General features: G+C 38.2%; 1 protein-coding gene across 3 annotated transcripts in view; it reads left to right on the top strand.

Annotated features, from left to right (window-relative positions):
• The window catches only part of LOC100628631 (cGMP-dependent protein kinase foraging), a 55,111-nt gene that overhangs the window by 14,273 nt on the left and 15,240 nt on the right, over nt 1-25,598 (top strand). The window contains exons 1-2 of one of the 3 annotated variants that reach the window (XM_012315440.3): nt 12,725-13,242; nt 14,604-14,770. In XM_012315440.3, the coding sequence (XP_012170830.1) occupies nt 12,965-13,242; nt 14,604-14,770 (445 nt within the window). In that variant the 5' untranslated portion in view covers nt 12,725-12,964. Of the gene's footprint in view, nt 1-12,724; nt 13,243-14,603; nt 14,771-19,396; nt 20,883-25,598 lie in introns of those variants that run through there. The other 2 variants (XM_003400304.4, XM_012315441.3) reach the window with 2 other exon arrangements.

The following is a 25,598-nucleotide window of genomic DNA, read 5'->3' as shown; positions in this document are numbered from 1 at the left end:
TCTCGACGATTCGCAAAATCGTTTGCGATTCTGTGCAAAAGTCTTGGGCCATCTATGACGATCTTGCGCCATATGGACAACTGTATCTAATTATATTAAGAAATGTTTCCACGTGGTGTCATATCGAAACGAATATCTATAGGTTTAAATATATAAATTTCGTGTAATACAAGCAATCGGGATTAGAGGTTAACAAGTTTCTGCTTTCGATTTTGTCGTGTAAATATTTACATAACGCTTGATCAGAAAATAAATTTCTTTCTTATAATGTAAAGCATTCTTAGATTTAGAGTCTACGTTTTATTTTAGAGAATATATTCTTATATGCCATGTCGTAAATTTTCATCTTTCGTGTTAGACGTTAATTTGAACGAGAGAAAAGGAAGGAAAGAATTTGTGACTCGATCATCGTTGGTAAATCATACCTATAGCACTGTCTCTCTATTTATCAAAATAGAATAGAATAGAATCTAGTAATAATTTATTATTATTAATCTTTCTAATTACTAGAAGTTTAAACGCGCAATACGATTTATAACGGATGTTCGTGTCTTTTCAATATTGTCGAACGGCTAAAAATAATCTAGAAAACAAGATCGCTTTGAATTATCTCTTTGTATCCCATTATCGATTCGTGAGGGGCCACTAGATAAAAGAATCAAGTTCTACGTAAACGGAGAAATTCGATTAAATAATCTCTGAGCACGCGATCTTAAATAATGAATTGCAAATATATTTAATGGTAAATTTTGATGTACACCGAAAATTATTTCACTGACAGCGAATATTATTTTAGTTCTCCTTAACGCTAGTAGTATAATCGCAACATATTTATACTTGTATAATATGTTACTTCCATTCATCAATATTTTATTTGTAACAAATGTATGCCGCACAACGACTAATAGATGAATAGTTCAAGGAATTTAGTGAATCACTGTTTATGTCTACATTTAGATGTCTTTCAGAATACCTCGGGTTTCTTTGAGAAATTATCAATTTATTTTAATATGGAAATCGTGTAATTAATCAACGTTCAGGAGTGATGTAACAACAGCAAGAAGATATTTCTTGGAAACGATACAAGAAAATTATAAATAATGCACTTTCATCGGATCACGAACCGGTCTCGTAATATTAGATTATTATATTATGAACAGATTTTTATGAATATTCATGTTTCAATAAAACTTGTGCGTTAACCGTAAAAATTGATAAATTTTGTCTAACATATCATCGCTAACTGACTAATATTTATAATAAAAAGTTGAATAATCAAAGTAAATACAGAAACATATTCCTAAATCTGGCAATTTCTCATTTCATGTATACATTTAAAATTTGTCATTTATCTTCTTTTTTTTTTTTTGAAGTCAATGAGCTTTGTAAACGTGCTTCGTACGGTCGAAATTTGATACCGGTGATATAAAACTCGTCGAAATATAGAAAACATAAATAATGATTCGCATTTCGATGTGTCGCTGTCAGAAATCCGTATTTATCTTTTAATATTCCGTAGTTGCCCGTTGGACCATTGGATTTATTAACGTCGATTCAAAGATAAGCTTTAAAAGCTATTCAATGTAATTTCAAGAATCAGAATTTATTTGTTCGGTGTAAATGCTTCTACAGCTCCTTTAATAAAGCGCTCCAAATAGAGTTCTCATTTTAAAAGCTTCGGAAATTTCCAGCCCACCGTAATTCATGCGGCCCGCAAAAGAGAATATACATTGATCCTGAATCAATAAATTCGTGAAAGCCAACGTACAACAGGTTGAACCTTCGGCAAGTTTCCATTTACGGATCTTTTTTCGCCTGTCAGAAGCTTGCTACGCAGACGTCCAAACTATACGTAGCAGCGTCGGCCCCTAATAAAAGTAATTTTATGGAGCAGGCGAATTAAAATCAAGTTTAATCTTCTGATGTCCTTTATTGATATATGTGCATATAATTCGAACGTTCCATGAACTGCCTCCCTTCCAGAGAAGACAAGGGCAAAAAGGAAATAGAAAATATAAAATGCTGGATAAACTCGAGACTTCCTAACGTCGCGCGTATCCTAATGGTTAATTAAGCTTACATTGAATTTCCTATTCGTCACCGTCGTTATATTACGGTTAATGAGTTGGTTAGTCCAGACTGAACAGGCCGAACGGGATGAACGAGACGTTGGGAATGGCAGCGGGCCTAACGTGCCAGTGATTTACCGTCCATAAAGTTTCGGAGTTCTATTTTTACCACCTCCCACCTCATCTGGAGCGAGAAGAAGCCTCCTTTACGCTCCTTCTCTGCTTGTACGCAGCTTCCGCTGTGACTGCAGCTTAGAAAGAAAGAGAGAGAGAGAGAGAGAGAGAGAGAGAAACGAGCAGAAAACGAGAGAAAACGAACAGCGAGATAAAGAGAGAAAGACAGACTTCTCTGGCCCACTTGCTGTGACTTGTCTCGTCGAGTCGACTCGTTGCACTCGACTCTGTGTTGAAACCAGTCGAGTGACGTCACGTATAATTAGTTCTTTGATTCTATCTATCTCTTTCTCTCTTTTTCCTCAACCTCTTTCACCCCCTTTCCTCACCCTCGACTCCCCCTGACTCCAGTGTCGTTTTTATCCAACCCAACGAGCCTCCGCCGTTCCTGCTCACAGTGATGTAATTGAATCACTCTAGAAGATTAGCAGTTTTAGATTTTGATAACGAAAGTTGCATAATCAAAGCTGTTTTACAAGTCGATAGTTTTATACGTATATACGTTTCAGCAATTTACGTCAAAAAGAATTAAAATTGTACGATAATCTTAACGTGCAAGCGTTTTATCGTTTAGAGATATACGTATATACTGTTCGGCAATCTTTCATCTAGGGACAAATTATCAGGAATTCCCTAGTGTGAACTAACAGAAGCAGAAACATTTTCTCGACACGCTGTTTAATGGCTTAACGTTTCCATATGTTACTCGCGACTGTCTGCGCTTTCAACACGTGTAAACGATAAATTTGGTTTGTTTTTCGAGATAGAATCGTTAAATAATGCCAATTTTCCTTAAAAAGAACAATTTGGTAAATCGATGTAGAGCGATGTTGTCACGTTGCTGAGAGAGAAACGGTAGAATCGATACGTTCAGTTCCGTCGATCATCGCATAGACAGAGAGTTAATTAAACAGGTGTTTTTCCAAGTGCCTACTAAAATGCCATCCGGTTACGCTACTGGCTGTCCCACTCTCGATGTTTCTCCTTGTCTCTGTTTCACCTACAGCGCTCCCTCTTTCCGTCTCGTTCCCGGTTTCGTTCCGCGACTGTTCTCCCCGCCACGCTTATCTCGTCGTGGCTAAAAATAGACCCTGTCACGGCCATCGGCGACATTTTAAAAAGTTAAAGCCGCACAGGCGGTCGGACGACGAGCTTCGAACCAAGCCCACGAACGAACGAATTAGCGCCTCCTCGAGATATCGTCATTGACCAGTGGCGCCTTCTCGCGAACATATTTCACTTTCTGCTCCTCCACCTGTTGCTCCCTGCAAATTGTGTTTTCGATCGCGCTCCGTCGGTACGTGCGAGATACATCGTGAATTCTCATCGGCCGATCCACTCTACTCTTTCGTTCTTCGCAATTGGAATCTTTTTCTTTTTTAACTTATTTCAGATTTCGAAACATATAATCTTATTTTCCGACATTTTGTTTTCATAAATGTTATATTATCATACCCAGGACATTTAAAGTAAGCGGAAGACGAGGAATTTGAATAGCGAAATCGTTTATAGAAAACAGAATTATACAATTTGTCAAGTTAAGTCATTAATATCTAGTTATTTTTATAGATTTCGAAAAACAAAACAAAACTTATAAATTATTAGTTTTATCGAACGCAGGCAACGGATTATAATTCAGACGAATTTCTTAATGTTATTGATACTAAATTTATCGCTATACTATGGATACATCAGGCGATATTTACTCGAAGATAACGTTGCACGCGATAAAAGTTTGACACATATTTATCAACTAAAGTATTCGTCACAGTAGCTTTGTTTCGTATAAATTTGTTACACAAGAAAGCTTAATTTAACGATTGACGATCCGATCTGCGTTAAGATTAATGGATGTTATTAACGAAATTAATACACGTGCCTTTTCTTCTTTCCTGTTTGATTCAGTTTCATCCAACAAGTAGCAAGTTCGATAACAACGATTTTTGAAAAAGGAAAAAGAAAGATTCAAGTCGTTTGGTCCCATTTTAAATAAAGCTATTCTGTTTTAAGGAGTGTACGAATACTTTCTACACCCATTGTATATGTATGTATTTATGTACATCGGTCCAGTAGATCGAGGTCAAATGGACGGACCTATGAGACGAGAAATTACCTGTGTTCTTTGGTAACAGCTCGGAGACCAAACGTTACGTAACGTTTTAGAGGTACACGTGTAGGTGGGAGAAGGGAAGTTGTTCCATTTACCCGTGTCACTTTTGCCAATATCTAAAGGGGGGTCAAACTCTGGGGAGATGCCTTGGGCCATGTATCGCCTCGATTCGGCACACGTTACGAAATTTTCTATGTATCCATAAATATCATAGGATTTCGTACAGTTACACGTGTAACGAATATTACGACATTTATTGCAAATTGAATTTGCCGTATGACTTAGCTTCCTAATATCTTTTTATTTCGAAATTTGATTTGCCATTTCAATGTTAGGAATTAGCCGGATTGTCGTAGAAATTTATCAACGATCTTAAATCGAATATATCGTAGATTTCTTTTTATTTGCTATTATTTATATCTTTATTCAATTTTTGAACTCTGTAAGGTTTGCGTATGTCATTGGTTCGTCGTTTGTCAAGGCTCTTTCCCGTCTTCCGATCACGCTTTTTCTAAGTAGTCGATCAAGGACGTATAACTTATTCGTGCATATTTTATTTCACGCATCAGAAGTGTCGCTTTCGCTTTCCAACTTGCTCGACGAGGGAACGGGTTCGTATACTGTTACACTTTTCATAACATGAAAACTTCCACCGTTAATTTCACCATTTTTTCGCTTTTCGTGCCATTAATTCCATGCAACGATTAACGTTAACTTCAATTGGTTTCTTCGTGAACTACGACTTCCATATAGATTTAGTATCAAATTTGTCAGTGTCAACGGAAGAACAAAAGTTTACAACATATTGGCGAATGTACTACTGTATTAGTAAAGCTACTTGTTAAGTAAATGCAAGAAGAAAAAGAGAGAATATAGAGAAAGAGTGGAGAATAGAAAGAAAAACTGAAAAAACTGAAAGAACTATAAAACAGGTGGAGTTCCTTCGAAATACAAGAAATTCCACGATCATTCGGTAACCGAAAGAACAGCAAACGTATTAAAAATTGTAACAATATCAACTCATTAACCGTTTAACTAAACTCAAAGTTTTTAACAAGAAATGTCACTCGATCTAAAAGCGTAATATTCCTGGAGATAGTGTGGGCTATCGAGGAGTTTGGGAAAATTTTCGCTGGACTGATCGTGTCGGTAACGTCCCGGTAAAAATTTAAGTTCCAGTTCGTCTCTGGTAGCGGTTGATCGAAAAATGACGTGGATTCCAAGCGCGCGCTGGAATCGCACAAAGAAGGGTTGGCAAAGTCTGGCGAACAAAGGCGAACGAAAGCTGGGAAGAAGCGCTTTTATCTGAATATCGTTTCCGAGAGCAACGAACTTGAACGGTAAGCTGATTCCAGCCGCGTTCGTTCGATATTCACACGCATTTATCGCGTGGAATCGCTTCGCGTCGCAATAAAAATAGTCAAAGTTTTCATTAAAACCGTTATCGTATATACGTATCTGTTGGTGCAATGGGCTGATGCACTGGTTAAACCGTTTGAAAACGAATCGATTTGCTACCAGCTTTGGTATAATACGCGTTTCTCGGCGTATTACGGTTTAACCGTCCGTGAAGGTGTAACACGTTTACCGCTTCATCAACTGTGACATGAATACGACTTACGGTGGGTGAACTCTTCGCCGTTGATCTTATCGTAAAAAATATGCCCTGCTGCTTACGATGACTACATATCTTCGTCGGAATTGACTGGTAACGGCATCGTAGGGACGTTTATGAAAAGAGAAATAAATCTTTTTTCTTTAGTAGAATTAAAATCTTATGAATTTAGTATAATTGGGAAATACGTAGCATGTGTGTCAATCTTTCAGCTATTCTCGCTCTTTCGATATAAAAAGGTAGCATATACCTTCGTAGCTACGTACCTTTAAGCGTGTTCAACGATCTACGATGTTAGTTAGAGTTTAGCATTTGCTTTAGATCGTTGACTCGTACAATAGTTTCATTGATCGAACGTCTCTTTGTATTTGACTAGACTAAGTTGGCAGTATATCAAGTTCTTTTATCCGATAGAATGAAACGATGAAAGCAAGAGAGTTATACAACGGAATTGCATATCTAAATTTAAAATACGTTTTATGATTGAACATCCAGTTTACAACAGGATCCTGCGATAAACTCTTTCTTTAGCGAATTTAGCATCGAACAGTTTGATCCAACCTTGGCCGTCGATTAACCGTTTTCGTCGTCGTGGCGGGACGAGGGCGGCTAAGTACGTTTCTAATTGACCATTGGAAAATTTTTAATGTGTCTACCAATATTTCATCGTAGCGCGAAAATATTTTATCGCGTCGTTTCATCGACTACTCGAATCTATCTAATGTCATTACCGTGACGTTTGATGCATTGATAATTACGATTTGTTCATGGATAATAGCAGTTGGGAGATTTTTACTTATTTCTGCTAAAAAATCAAAATTTTCAACTTCAAAATTTCCATATTTTTCAAACGAAATTCCATAGGCCTACGCCAATGTCCGATCGCAACGGATACGTCTCGTGCACGAGATTAATTTAACCATTTTATATTAAGGACCACGCCTCCTCGTTTCAACGTTTGACGAACCCCGATACTGTATCCTCGGTGATTCGACAACGAGATCCGCAGAAGGAACGATCGGTGAAATGAAATTTCCATCGCTTTCGAAAGAGAGGGAAATTGATACTTTAATAAAATGTAAAAATATGCAAAACCACAAAGAAGATCACATGGAGCGAATTCCTGGCCGATCAAAGGTGCTTGCAAAATGATGTCGGATTTCAGCTAACATCCCCCGGTGACCATTTGCGCGGCTGCGTAGCCGCGATTACGAAACGGAAATGCGAAGGTTTCGATGGACGCCGTTTAAATAATTCAAACGGGACGTCCCGCAATGGTTCGACGGTGTATTCGCAGGATCGTGGACTACGTGCAAACAAACAAACGAAACAAACGATCGTCTCGTCGTATTGCGTGGTGGATACGGTTTCGAAAAACGAGGCAAGGTCTCGTTTCGAGACCACGTACATCCTCGTCGGAACAGTGCCAGCGTTTTTCTGCAAAGCACGGGGTTTATGAAACGCAAATTCTACTCTTTATGGGCAACCGTGTCCAGAACTCGTGATTAGAAGTCGTGACTGGCAATTATGAATCGTTTCTAACTCTGTAATTTGGGACGAATGTCGTAGGATACAAATTTCGCTGCTTAATCTTTTCAATGACATAGGTCCATGGGTCGTAGGTACTTCAACAGGTATTTTATAGTTGATAGACGTAGTCGTTAAATGATATTCCATCGTAATAGTTTAATTTTGGTAATAAACGCAATTTAAGAGAAAGAACGTATCTGGTTCTTGATCGAATAAACCATTTACTTTGGCAAAATCTCGAGCGTAAAAAGATTGTCTCGCGACGTTAGAAAAGCGATAAAACTTTACACCTAAATATAGAAAAACAGATACATATAGATGTATATTTCTAAAAATGGTAACGAGCAATTATACTCGCCTGGCTAATCGTTCATGTAGTAAAATCAATAATGGCCTAGAAGCAGTAATTTCTTGTCAATGATTTTCCGCGGTGTTTCGTAAAGAAAAGAAAAACAATGAATAATTGCTCGGCTATTATGGACTTACAAAATCAAAATATACAATTCGCTGCTATATGCTAATTGCACATATTATATAAATCGTAAAACCAAAGAACGTTGCCCCTCTGTATAGTCTTAACTCATTTACTCATAAATTATTTACAGTTAATGAATGTATAGTGAAAAATCCTTAAAGGATAATTATAATCGAGTCCGTAAGATAATAATTATAATATATATTCATAAATTAGCATAAAATCAGGATAACAATTGTAAGATATTTATCTTTATTTCAAATTTGCTCAAACCTAAAATTAAATACCTAAACTTAGTTCTAATCTAAGCTGTCGTCCATCTATAACTCAGCGACACTCGCAATTAGTCGAGAGTTAATGATAATGCTATAGATACTATTAATAATCTTTTTTATTTATCGTACACGCGATACACTATAAATAGAAATCTCGTGCTTGCGAAGCAGCGGACGGGAAATGATGTGTTGCGATTGTGGTATTCACGCGAAAATGATAGATTGGTTAATGATTCCTTCGCTCGCTGGTATTAACGACCTGATACCTTCTTTTTATGAAAATCATTAAAAACCCTCGTTTTCTTGCCAACGTTGTTCTAAAAATAAAGGGATATCTTGTATCATTTGTGTCACTGCTCGTACGAGAGAGGCATTCTAATTAAGCCATTGATCTTGTCCCCTGTACAGGTTTTTGAAACAGCCTACTGTGTGATGTAACACGGTATAATAGTTTGTTCTTTCCTATTATAATACCACATGGAGTAGATACGTACCATTTCTTAAGTCGTGTATTAACTTATGTTTTTTCCCTGTTATACAACTTAGATACGTGTGTATACGTTCGCGTTTCTTGTATCCTTTTAAAACATGTTTTGATGGAACAGCTATCTCTAACATCTTTACACGCGTATAATAATTAACAAATTTTTGCAATTTTCTGACAACGGTATTAATATTTTTTTTATAAGAATCGTTACATCTTTGGTATTTTTGGAGTCAGTAACCTTTCAGCCACTCTCTCTGCTCCTGTCAGTGTAAAAATAAACGAAAGAAGATGAGGTGTGAAGAAAATCGCGCACATAACTGAAACGTGACAGGCAACGACGTTAAATGAATTTTTTAACCGCTTGGTACGTGATCATAGATATACGTGTAAGGTGTGTTCCTTTCATGTCACATGGCACCATAGAGGGTTGGTTGACGATGTAGCGACTCGTTGCGACTGCAACGATCCCTTTGCATTCCTCGGCGTAGTTTCGGTCGCGACGATCCGTCGGTCGATCGAAATCGGTCAGGAAAATCGGTGAAATTGCCCGAAAGAATAGATTGGATCGCCGTGAAGGCTGATCACGAATGCTAGACGAGCAATAGGCTAGGTGAAAGGGGACCATTTTCGAAATACGTCGCAGCCAGGTCGACGTGCTCACTGCTAGTTTCGCGTGTGTACGCTAGCGCGTTCTGTGTTCGAGGAAGCGCGAGTCGCGATTATATCTCAAAAATAGACCGTGCGCGAACTCGAGTTTCTCGTTAGTCTCTCGCCCTACGCGATCGTAGTCTCTTCGGCTTGGTCCTTTCCGACCAGTTTCGCGTTCAACGTCTGAGGTGTTGTTTGCACCTTCTCGGTACATACCTCGCATCTGTATCCATAGTTCATATGTCGTTTTTTAAGTTAATTTAATAAACAGTGGCGATAGTGTAATGTATTTGATATATGAAATCACAGAGTATTCGAAATCCTTATTTCTCGTCCTTACGAGCGATGGTGGTTCGAGTAAAGTAACGCGGATTTAAAAGTTACAGAAGATACGATATTTGTAGATTCTTGTTGATTAATCTAACGAATAATGCTGTTAGCGTGGACTTGTGCGGGTTTAAACGATCGACCTAGTTATTCGTCGATTCTTCGAATTACCTTTACCGCGTGAAACAAATGAAACAGCCCCTTACCTTCGAAATAATCAATGACAAACCGCATTGTTTATTTCGTTGCTTAAATTAAATAAATAATCGTGTTTTATATTAAAACATTGGTGAATTTCTACATCAAATACGTTATCAAATGTGGTAAATGGAAAGTACCACGAATTAATATCGATTAATCTACATCGATGATCTACTAATTTGCTGTTAATTCGAGTCGCGTATAAGCTTATTGCATTTCATTAAAAGAAATTAAAGACAATTTTGCAACGTAACACAATGGCTACTTACGATCCAGAAATGTGTTCCTTGGGAAATGCAAGGATTTGACGTTGAAAGTTGAATTGGAAATTTCTCTGCCCTTGGCATTCGATCATTAATCACGGGCGCGGAATATCACATCGATTTCCAGGCCACCATTAAATAGGCATTAGCTACGTTTCATTATTAACGTATAATTAAGACAGTCCCTTTTTTACATCCAACCTCACGCTAATCGACGGTCATCGTTCACGAAGCATCGAGTTCTTTCGATCAAATCTACGGCCTTTCTTGTCAGTTCGACGGAGACTCTTGCAAGTGACGGTTCTACGACCAAGCCACTATCATTCGTGATCGATCGAACAAATCGATATCTATACGCGTATATAATTCCGTGTATGTACACAGTTATTAAATTTGATGTTAGTGATATTTATTTGTAAATTCATCGAACGATCGAGCACTCGGTGGAAGAATGCTACGATTGCACCATTTTATAATTTGAAGTTCTTGCGTTCAGAAGTGTTCAGTATTTTGCGAATAAAGAAGAGAAGGACAAAGTGTATCGTATCGAGAGAAAATTTGTTTAAAAATTATGTGAATTTCGTGAACATTGTTAATGATTTGTCAGGATCGTGTCGGAGAGGCGATTACGGTGACTCGTGGGGTTTTGTGCGAAAATAGTGATATTTCGTATAAAGATAAGGATAAAGATAAGGTAGCTGCCTTAAAAATAACGTTAGTGTCGTAGACATCGTCGAGAGTCATGAAATTTTCTTTGTTATAAATTTCAATCGATAAACTTGTAATTCAAGTAATAATATTACACGTTTATACTAACCGCTATGAAATAAACGTAATATAAATTTCTATAAACGATTCGTTACCATTGCAATTTTCTTTCGGTGTATATTTATCGATTGTTAGCGTCTTAAATATTTTCTATTGTTTATACAACGTTTCGATATAATGTACGAAGTGACTGGAAACGTTGCCACTTCACGGCGATAAAGATCTTCATTCACGTTATTCTTTTGTCCCTATCTCTATTGAAAATTATTCCCGCGATAATCTTATTCTACCTGTATCTTTTACAAAAACAAACAATTTTAGCCATATGGAAATATACCTACGCGTATACTTCTACGAACTTGGACTCATCGAATAGAGAATCCTAAAGATCGAAAACTTAAAACCAATTACTTCGTTGGTATTGGCGATTAGTTGATGAATTAAAATGGACCAGTTGGTTTTTTCTCGAATGATTTCAAAACAAACCGTTCGTTTCTAATACTAATCGAGAAAGAATGCTTGCTAAACACAGACAGTCGCTAAAGGTGTCGATCATTGTTATTCCATTCTTATTTTCGAAAGTGTTATGCCTACATACCTACCTCGGTACTATCGAGATGCTCAAGAACGCCTCGACGTTTGAAATTGCCATTATATAATCGCGATACCTAGCATCGTGCTTGAACAAATTGATGCAAAAGGTAAAAAATACGTTGTCCAATAAAACAGTCAATTTTTTTATTACGCAATCTTTTTTAAAGATGATTACGTAACACGTTATTATAGTAACTTATAGTTTCTCGTTGTTTAACGTAAACCTGATTTCGCAGAAATATTTGCTTAGGTAAAAATGTTAGTTGCATCTCTTTCGTCTACTTTCGATTTAAAGGACGACGAATTTTCAATCGGTCTGTTTTAATAGCAAATAGCTGTTCCGCTGTATTTATGAAATAATTGAGAATCGTTATATCTTTGATGAAGTCGTTGAAAGCAACGGAGGTAGCGTAATTATTAGAACAATATCTAAAATTTACACTTATCGGTGTTGGATTTTAAGATAATATACAACACGCGTCCACGCTCTCTCAGCTGTCGGAGTCAATGTCAGTTTTAAAATAGATCGTTATCTCGAACGGGGATTCTAAGTAGTTCAATCGATTTCTAACACTCTACTTCTAATAATCTTGCGTAATTTGCCTTTCAGTCCAGTTACATGTCTATCGTGTGAATCGTACATTTCTAATTCATCTTCACCGGTAGAAATTCGATTTACTTGGCTTTCATTTGCTTTTGACAGCGATAGTATAGGTAGTATAAATAACATTTGGAAAAGATCATGTAGTCAAAAAAAGGCTACCGTCTCATAATCAGCTGTCTAATCGTAAAAGGTGAATTATTAGGAATCGTTTTCAAAGTGTGATACGAGTTAGAAAGTATGATAGTATATTGCAACCTTATCTTATTGTTAGCAGGTATACGATTTAAATTCGCTTCGTATCGCCGTTGTTTAAACAGATAGCTATCTTCGAAGATATAATATATCGGAGTTTCGATTGTTTGACGATACTTTTGCTTTCTAAGGATCTATATTTAGTTTAAAAGTACCTTTCCATACACTTGAGATGGAATAACTCTCCCAACGATCAAACACCTTTGAACGCTCGAATCTTGCCAATCCGGCAGAGCAAACGTTCGTTCCAACCCTCAGGAATCATAAAACTCGAACATGTAAAGAACGAACGCTTGAAAAAAAAAAAAAAAAAAAAATAGAGAACGATTCGATGATAAACCGCCGTTAAACGAAACGTTTTAAAAATTACAACGTGTACTAAAAATGGTCCAATGAGAAACAGAAACCAGCAGTGGAAGTGGAAGTACAAGGACCGTCGAAGATAGAACAAATAGGAATAAAGGGAATCATCGGAATCTCGGTGCATGACGCGTATATCAACTGCAAGAGGAAAATCTCAAGAACGGACGAATCTCAATTAAAGCGAACGACAGTCGGAAATCTTTCTGATCATGGATTCGATACGAGATCTGAAACGATTATTGTACGAGAGGACACAAGCTCTTAGACGTCGCGACGATGTGATCGAGATACTCGAGAAAGCATTGGAAGAACGGGATGCCACTATTCGTTACCTTCAAAACGAGATCGACAAGTTCCGGCAAATCGTCGATTTCAGTTTGGCCTCTGGCGCTATCGGGCCGGGTCAGAGATCCAAAAGGCAGGCAATTTCAGCCGAACCACTTACCAAAGACACCCGGGTAATCGTCAAGTTTCAGAAACCGCAAAGGTACAGAATTCGTCACTTTTTGTTCCGTTCTAACGCGATTTTCAGCTACTTGTTGCCGTGTATCAAGGAAAAGTTAACGTCTGAAATTTATCTGTATCGAGTGTAAAACAAACAACGACACGATAGAGTCCCTCTTGAACTGATTTTTAACTCCCTGTTTAACCATATTATCGTTCGAAGGAAAAAACATTTCACATTATCGCAAAGGAAACTGGCACGGTTCCTCGTGTTAAAGCGTTGATAGTCGATCTATCGAGTCGAATGTATTCGATTCGAAATTTCACACTAATATTGCACTAATCTATCATTGTTATTGATTCGAAGGCCATATATAGAGAGACCGATGACTCAACGATCACCGTATAACGTATCGTTAAGAGTGAAATTTGGTCGTTCCTTGCGCAATTTCGAGTCATGGTTTCACCTATACAAATCGCATTCATCGCGCAACTACGTGACAGGGTGTTACATTCAGGATACTTTTAATTCACGACACGTGCTTTCGTTAACTTTACCTGTGTTGTTTCTTAACTAACCTCTTTCATCGACAACTCTGTTCGATCGGTCGTAGGTAACGCTCGTGCAACTTTCCAAACGCTATGTTCCTTAAACTTTCTATTGTTCTGTTAGAGCGCTTAAACGTTTAGAAAACCATGATTTTGTCGTAAAGTAAGATTGGAAAATTATTTTGCTTCGCGATCGGTACCCGCTTTTAAGCAAAATAACGAGTAAATTCCAAACACGACTGTTTTATTTATTACTCGATTATTCGCAATTATTTATTAGACGAGTCGCACATAGGATGATAAGTTTTGCTCTTGCAACGCGATTCATATGGAAGAAAAAGAAGTTGGAATAAGTCAGCCAGGAAGAAGTCGTAGAAATCTTCGTAGCAATTTTCGCATTAAATGTCTACGTAAGACGTTTAACATTAAGGATATGACGTTACGATGGTAATACTCGCGTTTATTTTGCAAGTGCAACATCAAAAGTACCGAACCGTGTTTATCACGGTGCACCTGTTACAGGCCACAAGTTGTTTACTGAACAAGTATGCAAGAAGATAGCCTGGTATACGTCAAACACTTTTTGCGTTTATTTAGAGTGGCGATAACGCTTTTTATTTTACTTTTTATTTTATCTTAATTTTCAGTTTTATTCTTATCGATTAATCAGATTTAGCATCCCAATCTAACGGATGAACAATATTCATCAGAATTTATGAACTTTTTCTTATCATTTTTCTTCTGTTTTCTTTTTTTCCAAATCAGCCTTGTTCAAAGCGACGTTTCTAATAATCTTCTTACGATTAAAAGGGAAACCTTTGACAAAAAGGTGTCTGACTCTTTTTTCCTCCGTAGGTCTCGTGATCTGATCAAAGCAGCCATTTTGGATAATGACTTCATGAAGAACTTGGAGCTGACGCAAATCCGCGAGATCGTGGACTGCATGTATCCTGTTACCTTCTCGGCAGGTTCAACCATCATTCGCGAAGGAGATGTTGGGTCCATTGTGTATGTTATGGAGGGTGAGTCACACGGACCTTTCCCTTGTCCAGAATTATATTCTTTCGCGAGTATCGTAGTTTCAAAACGTAAGAAATCGATCCGATTTATTTGGATATATATTTTAATAATCGCTTGAAATAAAATCGAAAGAACGTCGAGCTGAAAGGATTTCGTCGTACAGCTCGCGCGAGTAATTCCAGTCGAACGCAACCGACTCGTTAGAGGAAACTGTGCGCGATTACGCTTTTCCATACGTTCCGGTTATAAATAGTTGGCCATGCTTTAACGAATATAGGCGGAAAATCGTCGTCTCTGACGAACGGGCTTGGCGAATGACGGAATCACGATGGCTGTTAATCTTCCTCGCGCCGTGCAATTTCAGTTTATTCGCCAAGTCAGGCAAGTCGAGGTCGATCATTGTTCCCTGCGACCGCATAGTGTACCGTTATGCCCTCTTGCGTCGCCGCACGAAAATTTCTTCGCCGTTTTGCCTACACACTCACCGTCATATTGCTTTCCACGTGGAAAATTCATAACATCTGCAACAATTGTAATCATAAACGAGTGTATAGAGTTCTTTGCGATTTCAAGTTTGGAGAAAATTCTAATTCGACGTTCGATGAATTCGACCGTATTGCGAATATATCTAAGTACGTCGGAACAAGAATATTATCTGCTTTCTTTGTTCGATAGAGCTGCCATTTGACTAGCGAGAAACTTTCAATAAATTCGCTTTAATCCCGCAAACCATGCAACGCGTGATTCATCGTTCTTTACAGGAACCGAATGATTCAAGCTTCTTTGCCTTTTCTTCCGAAAAACCGGTTCCCATAGCGGTAGTATAAATAAAATGTTGCTGAAAATACTCCGCATTCTTTCCCAGCGATAAGAATCAATCTCCTATTTAAGCAAATTTCGCTCTATATCCGACCAACTCGGCTTAAAATATGCTAATATTTTCGAAATTTCGAACTAGCTAATATATTTTCTGCAATTGCGATGAAAGCATAATAAAAATACGATGTATTATAAAAATTACGCTCCATCGTTAAGTAGAATGTCTATTAATAATTTTAAATCGCCTTTCTCTTCTCTTTCTGCTTTTTTCTTTCAAACAAATTTAAAAAGTTTCGAAAATTAATTCTCTAGTCAACAAACAATACGCGATTTCACTTTACACTGAAAGTAAAATACATATGTACGTAACGAGAGAAATTATCGCGATACGTACGAATATAAATATTTAAAAATAGATTTTTAACATTCGCTAATTCGATCCAATGACTTGTAATAATTTTCGTATGAATTTCGAATATTCGCTGGTGTTGATGGCGCGCTGATATAACGTTGTCGATTGAAATCGCGTTGAAAATTTTCTCCTTTTCTATAAATATTTTACGTCGTACCAAAGTCTGTTTCGTACGTACCAAGCCAGCCTCGCAACAAGCGATCGTAGTTGACGAATTTCAATTTCTTCGCAATTTCGTGCGAGTATTTTATTATAGTAGTACAAAGAAGCTTCATTCTTGGCGAAATTTGCTTTTACTTCCGGTGCTGGTTGAGCGCATTCAGACGCTATTTGCGCAACCAACAACGATACTACAATTAAATTCGAACGCAATGGGTCACGTGCAACGTAATAACGCGAATTTTTACGTGTAATAGCCACGATTAACCCGACTGTGTAAACGTGTAACGTTTAACGTCAAGTCGCGTAACGATTGCGCAAATAATTACGAACACGAGTCTCTTCAACAGGAAGAGATTCGATGATTATACAGCATAGAACGGTGTATTTATAGCGATAGAATCTCTGGTCAATTTATTAATTAAAATGAGGATTTTCTTTGGAGGAAGAGCCGACCAATTTCGGAGCAATTAATTCCTTCCTCGCTTCTCATAATTTTCTTTCGTACATTCCTCGCAATAATTATTACGAATTAATCTACAAAATAAATGTAATATGTTAAATCGGCCTATAATAAATTGATTGTAAGAGATTTATATCTACTAGAAACTATGAAAAGCTATTTGGTAATTTCCTCGCTACTTTGCGGCTGGTTTTTAAATTATTTAAGATGCGATGTTTCGATAGAAACGAAATAGAAAATCAATAGTTTCATCTAACGACGAAGGATGAGAATCACTGGCCTTTCTCTCGGAAGTTGGTGTATCGTGATAGCATAGTAATTAAAAAATACAACGGTTATAATGTATTTGTAAAACAAAATTGTTTCGTATCATTTTGCGACAAATCGAAAGTATCTGTGAAACGAAACGAGCAAAATCCACCTGACGGAAACGTGTAAACCAAATCCATGTTTCGCTCGCATATTATCACCAGCATAACGTCATGCATATAATTTTACGTTCCTATCTAACTATACATAACTTCTCTGACGCTACTATGATTGTAATCATAACAATAATAGGATCCATTTTAACTGTATCGCAGTAAATCCGTAATTCTTTTAGATGGTGTTTAATAATTGAATTTGGATAAAAATACCTACTAGAAAAGCATAGTTGGTACTGTCTGGCTAATTTCAAATTTTCAAACGACGATCAATTTAGATTTTTCGTTCGTCGTTGCTATGTACTATTCGTACGCGTCGTAATATTTGCGATGATAATCGAGAGAAAATAAGACCCGTATAGCTACAAATTGAACGTGGATTTTTAAAATTTAAAATCACATAATAGACTTATTCTATCTTCGATTCAATTTTAATCGCAATTAATTATATACGATATACTTTCTAACGTTAAACTTTCTCTTATAACGCTTTTAGCGTAGGTTTAAATTTTGTTCGTGCCGTTGGCAGAGAGAACGAAATCTGTAGGTTAATCGCTTTAGAAGGATTCCTCTTAATACAATAGTCTCGTTAAAGAGCGTACATGCCGAATCGATTAAAGTTTATACATAATGTTAGAAACCTTTCTGCGTAAATGAATAAAATATATGAAATTACAGCAATAGAAGTGAAATGTGGTCGTAGGAAAATCATAATGATTAGAGTAAATTGCGAGGGACGAGCAAATGAAAGTGTGAATTAACCATGTATTAACGATAGTTTTTAGTATCTGACATAGAAGAAACTCGACCATTTCCACGATAATTTAAGTAAAATCTTAACGGTAAAATTATATTACAAGTCGTTCGCTTGGTAATAATTTGCATGAAATTATTTTTTTATCCGAACCTTAGCAATCATGTGCATTGCCGGATAATAAAATCATGAGTCATCGTTATGGCAGTAAGGAGAGTAGATTTAAATGTAATAACGGGACGTGTACTTTTAAATATATGTATAGAAAACACAGAGAATATCGAACGTAATATCAATGTCTGTCATATTTTGCGAGATACGTGTTATTTTAGAAAATTTAGTTGTCACGCGTGTTACTCTTGGCTTATAGAGAACCGTTTCATCTTGAAGCAAATTTGCAAATTAAAAATTACGTCGACGCGAGGCGTAGAATCGAAGCAAAAAGAAAGAAAGTTAGAATTTCAAGAATTGCTGGAAAAAGAAAAGGAAGATATAAGAAGAAAAAGAATTAATTACATCGGGGTTATTAGAGAAATCTAGCCGCGTTAAAAAGCAAAATGTAAAGCGTTCCACAAATGGGAAATAATGACACGATGAGAAAAATAAAGGAAAGGGGAATACGAAGCCGGGGGATCGAGCGCAAAACGCGAGAAACAGTTCCAACCAAGATCGCTCCACTTTTGCTCGTAGTGTTTCCCACTTGTTCTCGCAATTAGGCTATGTTATTTCATTGCGATTTACGAAAGATAAACGAGTCGATTCAGGGGAAACGTAATTGGTGCATCGTTTCTAATCATTCGTTCGTTGTTGAACTTGCGTGCTAACAATCGCCAGACAAACAAACAAAAGGAAACTGCAAGACAGGCATTTCTCGAAGCACGATCGAAAAGTTCCAGTCGATTCACGTGTATCTCCGTGGTATATCCGTTTCTTCTCTTTTTATATAATTCGATACAAATCTGCAATGTCACACGCAATATGGTTGGCTCTTGATGGAATTAGTCGTGGAATTTCATGCCTCCAAAAAGGAGAATTTCAACGCGGATGCTCGGAGCGCATCAGCTGACACGACAAATATACGATATCTAGTCTTTTACTACCTCGATTATATCGTACAAATTGATAAGAGTATCTTGCGGTATTCTCGAGTCACCCGATATACTTGTACATAGTTACGTGGGAGTGGTCGCGCCGAGGGCAATCGCATTCGCCTGAGAACCACTGTCCTTTCTCTCGCTAAAAGCGAACTGGTGGGGGGATTGGCAGTCGGAGGGGAAGGGAGTTTCTCGTGCACGCTCTTTGCGGGCGTACTTTTCACCAGTCGCGAACGCTGTCAGTGAGCGTCAGTCTCGAAGGAGTGGTCCTGCCTGTATCCTCGTTCGCGACAGGATCCTTCTTTGTGAAAACATCATTCGCTCTTACTACTCTTACGTTTGCTCGCTTTGCTTACTTTTCTCCGCGAGATCCGTATCATTTTCTCGTCGTCGAATAACGAGCCCTCGAAATTTCTTTGCCGATAAAACTGATCGATCCAAGTGGAAACGCGAGTGAAGACGGAACCGTGATTTCATTGTCCATCGGATCTCTTGCGCAAGCAAACGATCTATCGATCGACAGATCGGTCGTGTGTCTTCTACGTGACTTTTTGAAAAAACAACGTTCTTCGATCTAAAACGCCGAGGAAACTTGGATTTCCATCGATCAGAGATGACGAGCTTTAGGTACAGGAACAATGAAAAGTGACAAAGCTGAAATAGATTCGAGGCGGTGAAAAAGATCGAACCGTTTACCTGTTATTGCAGAATCGAGAGGTCCGATTTGTATCGAAAGGAATCGAGCCGGGACTAAGAATAGCGCGTCATTGTTCTGCTTCGTGACAGACCTGGAATTAGCCGCTCGAAAATCGCGCAACTCGCAGTTTTCCATCGCTGCCGGCTGTCGTTTACGCGCTGTCCCGAAGCATGAACCGGTGGGGAGTCGCTGGAACTTTTCGGCGAACGCTGGACTCGTCGATTCGTTCCAAAAGCAATCCAAGTAGTTCTCAGAGACACGTGTCTCCCAGCCTTTCTTATACGGCTCGAAAACGCTCGATCTTTTAAGAGTTCGATGAAGTTCTGACTCGAAGGGTTGTTGCAAAATCAAACAGAAAGGACGAAACGATCGGGGGAAACGTTCATCGATCTACCCACTGAACGAACGCCAGATCAACGTCGAAGTTCTCGTTCCCACGGTCAAATTCACGGAGGATTTCCAAACGAACGGCAGACACCGATTCCGATCGTAACGAGCGGCAGGGACCCTCGTGACTCTTAACAGCCCGTGCAATCTATGTTCCTATCCTGAAGCGAAAAACGCGAGCTGGAGGCGTTGGAAAATGTCCAGCGCGGTGAATCATGTCCAAGGTCGCCCACTGGATCAAACGTTTCCAACTATCGTCTCGGAGCAACGTTCCGACGTGTCTCTCGGTATCTGATCTCGTTCAACGACCAAGGTTCATCATCACTCTGTCTGTAAAAGTCTCTCGTGCTTGAACAACAAACTACGAAAAAGGAGTATTCCGTTTCTTCGTTTTTCGTCAATCTCGAAGGAAGCTCCGAAAGAGGTGGGAAGTCTGGGAATCCCGAGATTCGTCTGACCATGAAAGTGAGAAGTTATCCTGGCAGAGCGGTGTTGGAGGACCCAGAGTTGCTGTTGGACCCTGACGCGACTCGAGGAAGGGCGATGGAGCTTCTTTACGAGGCCAGCTGGCGCGAGTGTGGCGTCAATTGGGCAAGTAACGCAAGAAGCAAACCTCCGTCGAGGGAGGACGAGTACAGACAACCTTATGCCGAGGTGATCTCCCAGCTGGAGGGTGTTCTGGATGGTAGCCGCGTTGACTCGTCGGCCAGGGAGGATTATGAGTCGAGGAGATCGAGTAGCAGCAGCACGACCGACAGTGAATCGAGCGAATTGAATCAAACAGGGAATAGTCAAGGTGGATTTCTCATACCCAGACCGAGGTTGATCGTACCGGTTCACACCTACGCCAGGAGGCGACGAACCGGCGCTCCTCCGCCGGCTAGGAGACGACATATACGCGAAGGTATTCCGACACCGATTTTTTACCACTCTTTAAGCAACTATTTTTGCCTGGTGATGTCATTTGTTTCGATCGAGCCTCCAAACCGTAGGAAAATTCCTGTTTTCCTTAATCGCTATCAAACTGGTTTCTATTATGTAAGAGAAGTTATCGATATTAATATCTTCTAATCAGTGATTCGTGAAATTTCACTGGTGATATTAGTTCAATTATGCGAGAGTAGTAAGCACGTAAAAACATTCCCTAAAGATATTCTTAGCTGGTTATCGTAACTCGAGTAATGGAAATGGTTTAATCGCAAAACTTTTACACGGGACTGTATATTCTAAGCAGGATTGACTTGATATCGATGACATCGATCCATCGATCGGTATGCGTAACGCTTCTGAACACGCGGTACCGCAAGGTAAGAGCTGACACATTTCTGCGATAATAACGGGTTGTCCAGAGTGTTCGTAGCAAAATTTGAGAAAAACATGCGGACAATGTTCACGGGTAGCAACTATAACATATAGAAATTCTTTGCCGAGGATTATTTTTATAAACAATGACTGGAATAAATCTGACGTCGAATCGATAACGATCGATTATTTACCGGTAGATACATGGTCGTTCGTTGATCGTAGTAATTGATAGAAGCTTTTGAACGATAGTGGTCTGAATGATTAATCTCTGCGTTTCTACGCTTTCGATAAAGTTCAACGATGAAATTCCCTGCGTAACTGTCTGCGTAATTTTCTATGTAATTATTATTAGATATACTGTATCTATCGAAAGTAAATGAAAGTCACGAAGACTGGTACGTAAGAAAAGTTTATAGAAATGTATTCGACGGTAGAAAATGTCAGCATTGCTTCAGGTGCTGCAGGAAGATGATGGTGATCTAAAGAAAATGTGAACATCGTGAACTATGCTCGAAACGTATTTCGAAATCGATCGTCTCTTCCAAGCGAAGCTTTTTAAATCGAATTAACGGAAAATTAAAACATCAAAATAAATCGCATTGGAATAAAATATCAAAGAGGTAGGAATTTGAACGATTACTTTGACGCTCTTTGTACGATCAAGCGATTGATCTTAATAACGATAGGAATAGTAATAAAAGAGGAAAATCTGTATATGTTGAGAACACGCGGTAATCGCGTAATAGGCTATCGCTCAGTCGTTGACATTACTGAAAATAAAAACACAACGTGCTCGTATTAATTTAGTTGCAAAGTTTTCAGGATTTTTACGCTTTCAAAGATTCTCTATTTAATTGGATAAGTCCGAGATTCGTGATTCGAATTAAACATAAGATATATTATCATAATGATTACTTTGTGATAAATAGTTTATTCGAATAATAACCAAGCCTAATATCTAGATGCACGTTAAAAATTGATAATTTCAGTGTTCAGACCGAATCACGAATTAGAAGGAGAAAAAGAGTAAAAATGTCTAGCACGACCAAATCTGACCGTGAGTCATTGCATTTTATAGTTTACCACGCCAGTCTTCTTAGTTTATTTAAACATTTCTAAGAAGGATACATCAATTTTTCCTAATTCCTCGCAAAGAGACGAGAGGAAGTTGTCTAATCATAAAATTAGATACAATACACACGTAGGCAGAGAACGTCAATTAGACGGTACATATCCGCGAAGACTGGTTTGCACTACCACTCATAGCGTCTAGATCCGGGTCGAGTCTCGACCGCTCGCGACCAGCTTTTGTAATCTTGTGAAAAATGTTTGTCCTTGATTCGATCGGGATCCAACACGAAATCTCGCGTTGGTCAACGAAAGTGAAGCGAATATATTTCGCTCGAGATCGATTCTTCCGTGAAACTCGTCTTAACCCTTAGACGCACGATCTTTCTAAAGATACTGAAATCTAAATATACCGAAAGATTAAAATCTCGTATAGACGTATCGTAAAGCCATAGCTATGGTATGGCGACACCAATAATATCGAAAAATAGATTGACGTAATAACTTGTGCATATAAATAAAACACATATGTGTGTCTCAACCTTCGATTGCAATATTCTTGTGAAAGCAAATGACGATACAAAAATAAAATTGGATCGAAGTTGCGCAAGAAACGCGATCTCCGGTTCTCTACAAATGCGAATACAACAAACGTTTCCGTATTACACGAATATTAGCCGTTTACGTATTTAATTTGACCTATCAGTCAGCTGTTGTAAAAACTACATTTAGGTCGGACGTCTCTATCGCAAGAGCAGCGTTACTCAAGCCTGTTGCTGCTCCTATCTTTCAACGCGAAGGTTGATTACACTGCTTCTAATCACGTTTCAGACGTTTACTTTGATTTTACTTTGTATCTTTATGGAGAACATCTTGCATAAGATAACGCGCATTGCGTTAACCGCGTTCTTTATATCGCGAAGAAGCAATGAATCGTATCTTCCAACATCAAATCGAATTTTTCCTCTCCGATCGATTATTTGTAATCGCATTTGTGACTACTGCAATGATTTATCGACGACTCGATTAAAAATCGAAATTGACAAACGAATCGGCTGATTTTCACGATATTTGAAAAGGAAGAAGAAATTTTACTTCGATAGAATTGATATATCCGAAATTTTAAAAATTTCCACGTGTCTCTCTAAGACGAAAATGATTTTATTACTATTTTCACTCGCTCTCGCTGACTGTAAATTTTCCATAATTTCAAGTTGTCTCAAAGATTTCGAACCGAGATACCGCGCATAAGAATGTTCGTCATTATCTTACTAAAGAAACAATTATTTCTCAAGTATCATCCCACAGGCAAGAGATAATCTTAATTGCCACTGGATTCTCACAATTTTACTCTTTATTGCATTACGCAATCATAAGTATTAAGTATTATCTATGAAATACGCGATCATTGAAATAAGTTCAACAATCTACTGCTCCAACGCGTAGAATTCAAGTTCATAGGGATACAAAAATCACGATTACTATTCGGAAATATTTTGTTTCACCCTTGGCTACTCTCTCACGTTCGAACAACGTATCGCTTCGTTTTCGTCGTTCTATCGCGCGGCTGCTTTAACTTTAATTAACGTTCTGATTGATTTTATTAACGATGTTCCGTAAATAAATTTCAATAGATTAGATAGAAAACTAAACTTACACGTTATGACGAGATGTCATGGTGATCTTAGGTGATCGAGATCATTGCTTTTTGAATGGAGCTGCACATCTTGTTATACAGCATTCGATGCAGTCTTTCATTCTCCGTAAAGAGGTATCAAGGTACTCGTATCTGAAAATGCTTTGTTTAAAACATATTTTAATATTAATTTCATCGAGTTCCATCAAATTGCGTGTATGAAAGACAAGGAGAACGCGAAGGTAAAAGCGCTGCGTTCCTCGTCTTTCCTACGATAAGTTTTACAAGATTAAAGTTAAAGTATCATTTAATCTAATCATTATGCGAGCCGAGTAGCTTGATACTTTTTTATAGAGAATTAAAAAATGCACCGAATGGTGTATAAAAAAATGTATAGTTCCATTTGAAAAGCAAAGATCACCTTGAAATCTCAAAGGCACATTCACCTACATGAGATTTATGGCCTTCGCGAGATATCTCAACCGAAACAAAATAAGTTTTGCTTGGCTCGACTTCCATCGTATCCAAACGCGAGTAAAGACAAAAATCACGACCAGATATAGTTTCTGGAGCACGGAACGCGGTTACTCGTTAGCACGGTATCCTCGTTGACTGTATTTTATGGGAGAAGCCATCTTATCGCGCAGTTTAGCGCGGCTTGCTGTTTTTATTTCGACTCGGGAGAGTTTCATCTGTTATTCATACGATGCTCATCGTGTTGCAACTTTCACGCTCCTCGACCGCGTATCGTTTTAGAATTTGTTTTACTTTGATAGTCTAGGTGTTAAACCGCGTCGTTCGTTAATCAACTTAACCGATTCAACGATCGTACTACACGGTAATCAACGCGAGGCATTAATCGCACGACTATTTCGTGTTTCCGTCTTTCCCACGTTCTTGCTGCAAACTGGAGTTCTAATTGCAAATATTCGATACCGCTGCCTGGATTAATCGCGATCAGTTCGCTGCATGATCAACGATTCTCGTTGGGACTGCTGGTCATAACGTTTTTTGTCGATCGATCGACAATGAAAGGGAGAAAGTCCCGTGAAACATAGTGCCCTACGTACAGAGAAGAACTAATTAAAGGTTTAACCGCAAGTTTTTCAACTATGAAGGTCCAAATCTGTCTTCGAAATGTCTTTCAATCTCGCGTGAGAAATCTGAAGAATTTTCAGCCAATTTAAATGTCTGGGGAATCTTTGGTTTCTAGTTCAACAAAGCGAGTGAGATTGTAAAGTGCGATGCGTTACGATACGTTAAACCGACGGTTATAAATTATTATTCGTTTTTAGACCGGCAGATGTTCGAGTTACGTAACTTGTTCATCGAGGAGTTATCGTGCCATATTTTATTCAACTAAATTAGTTAATATTTACCAGCCCATTTGCCATACCTTATTGCTATTCGCCTTTAATTAGTCTTACGGGATTAGCGGGATTTTCCATGCTGTATCTGAAAAGATACTCAACGAAGTAGAAACTGAACGATTTGTGTTAATGTATTCTAAGTTATTACATTGTAAATGATTTTCTATCCGAGTGATTTTCATCGAAATTGGTGGAGAAGAAAACAAGATTAATCAATTTCGCTGTATACTAATATCCCTGC

This window comes from Bombus terrestris, chromosome 13, assembly GCF_910591885.1.
Source record: "Bombus terrestris chromosome 13, iyBomTerr1.2, whole genome shotgun sequence".
Taxonomy (NCBI): domain Eukaryota; kingdom Metazoa; phylum Arthropoda; class Insecta; order Hymenoptera; family Apidae; genus Bombus; species Bombus terrestris.
Note: the sequence above shows the minus strand (reverse complement) of the source record. Positions and strands in the feature narration are given on the sequence as shown.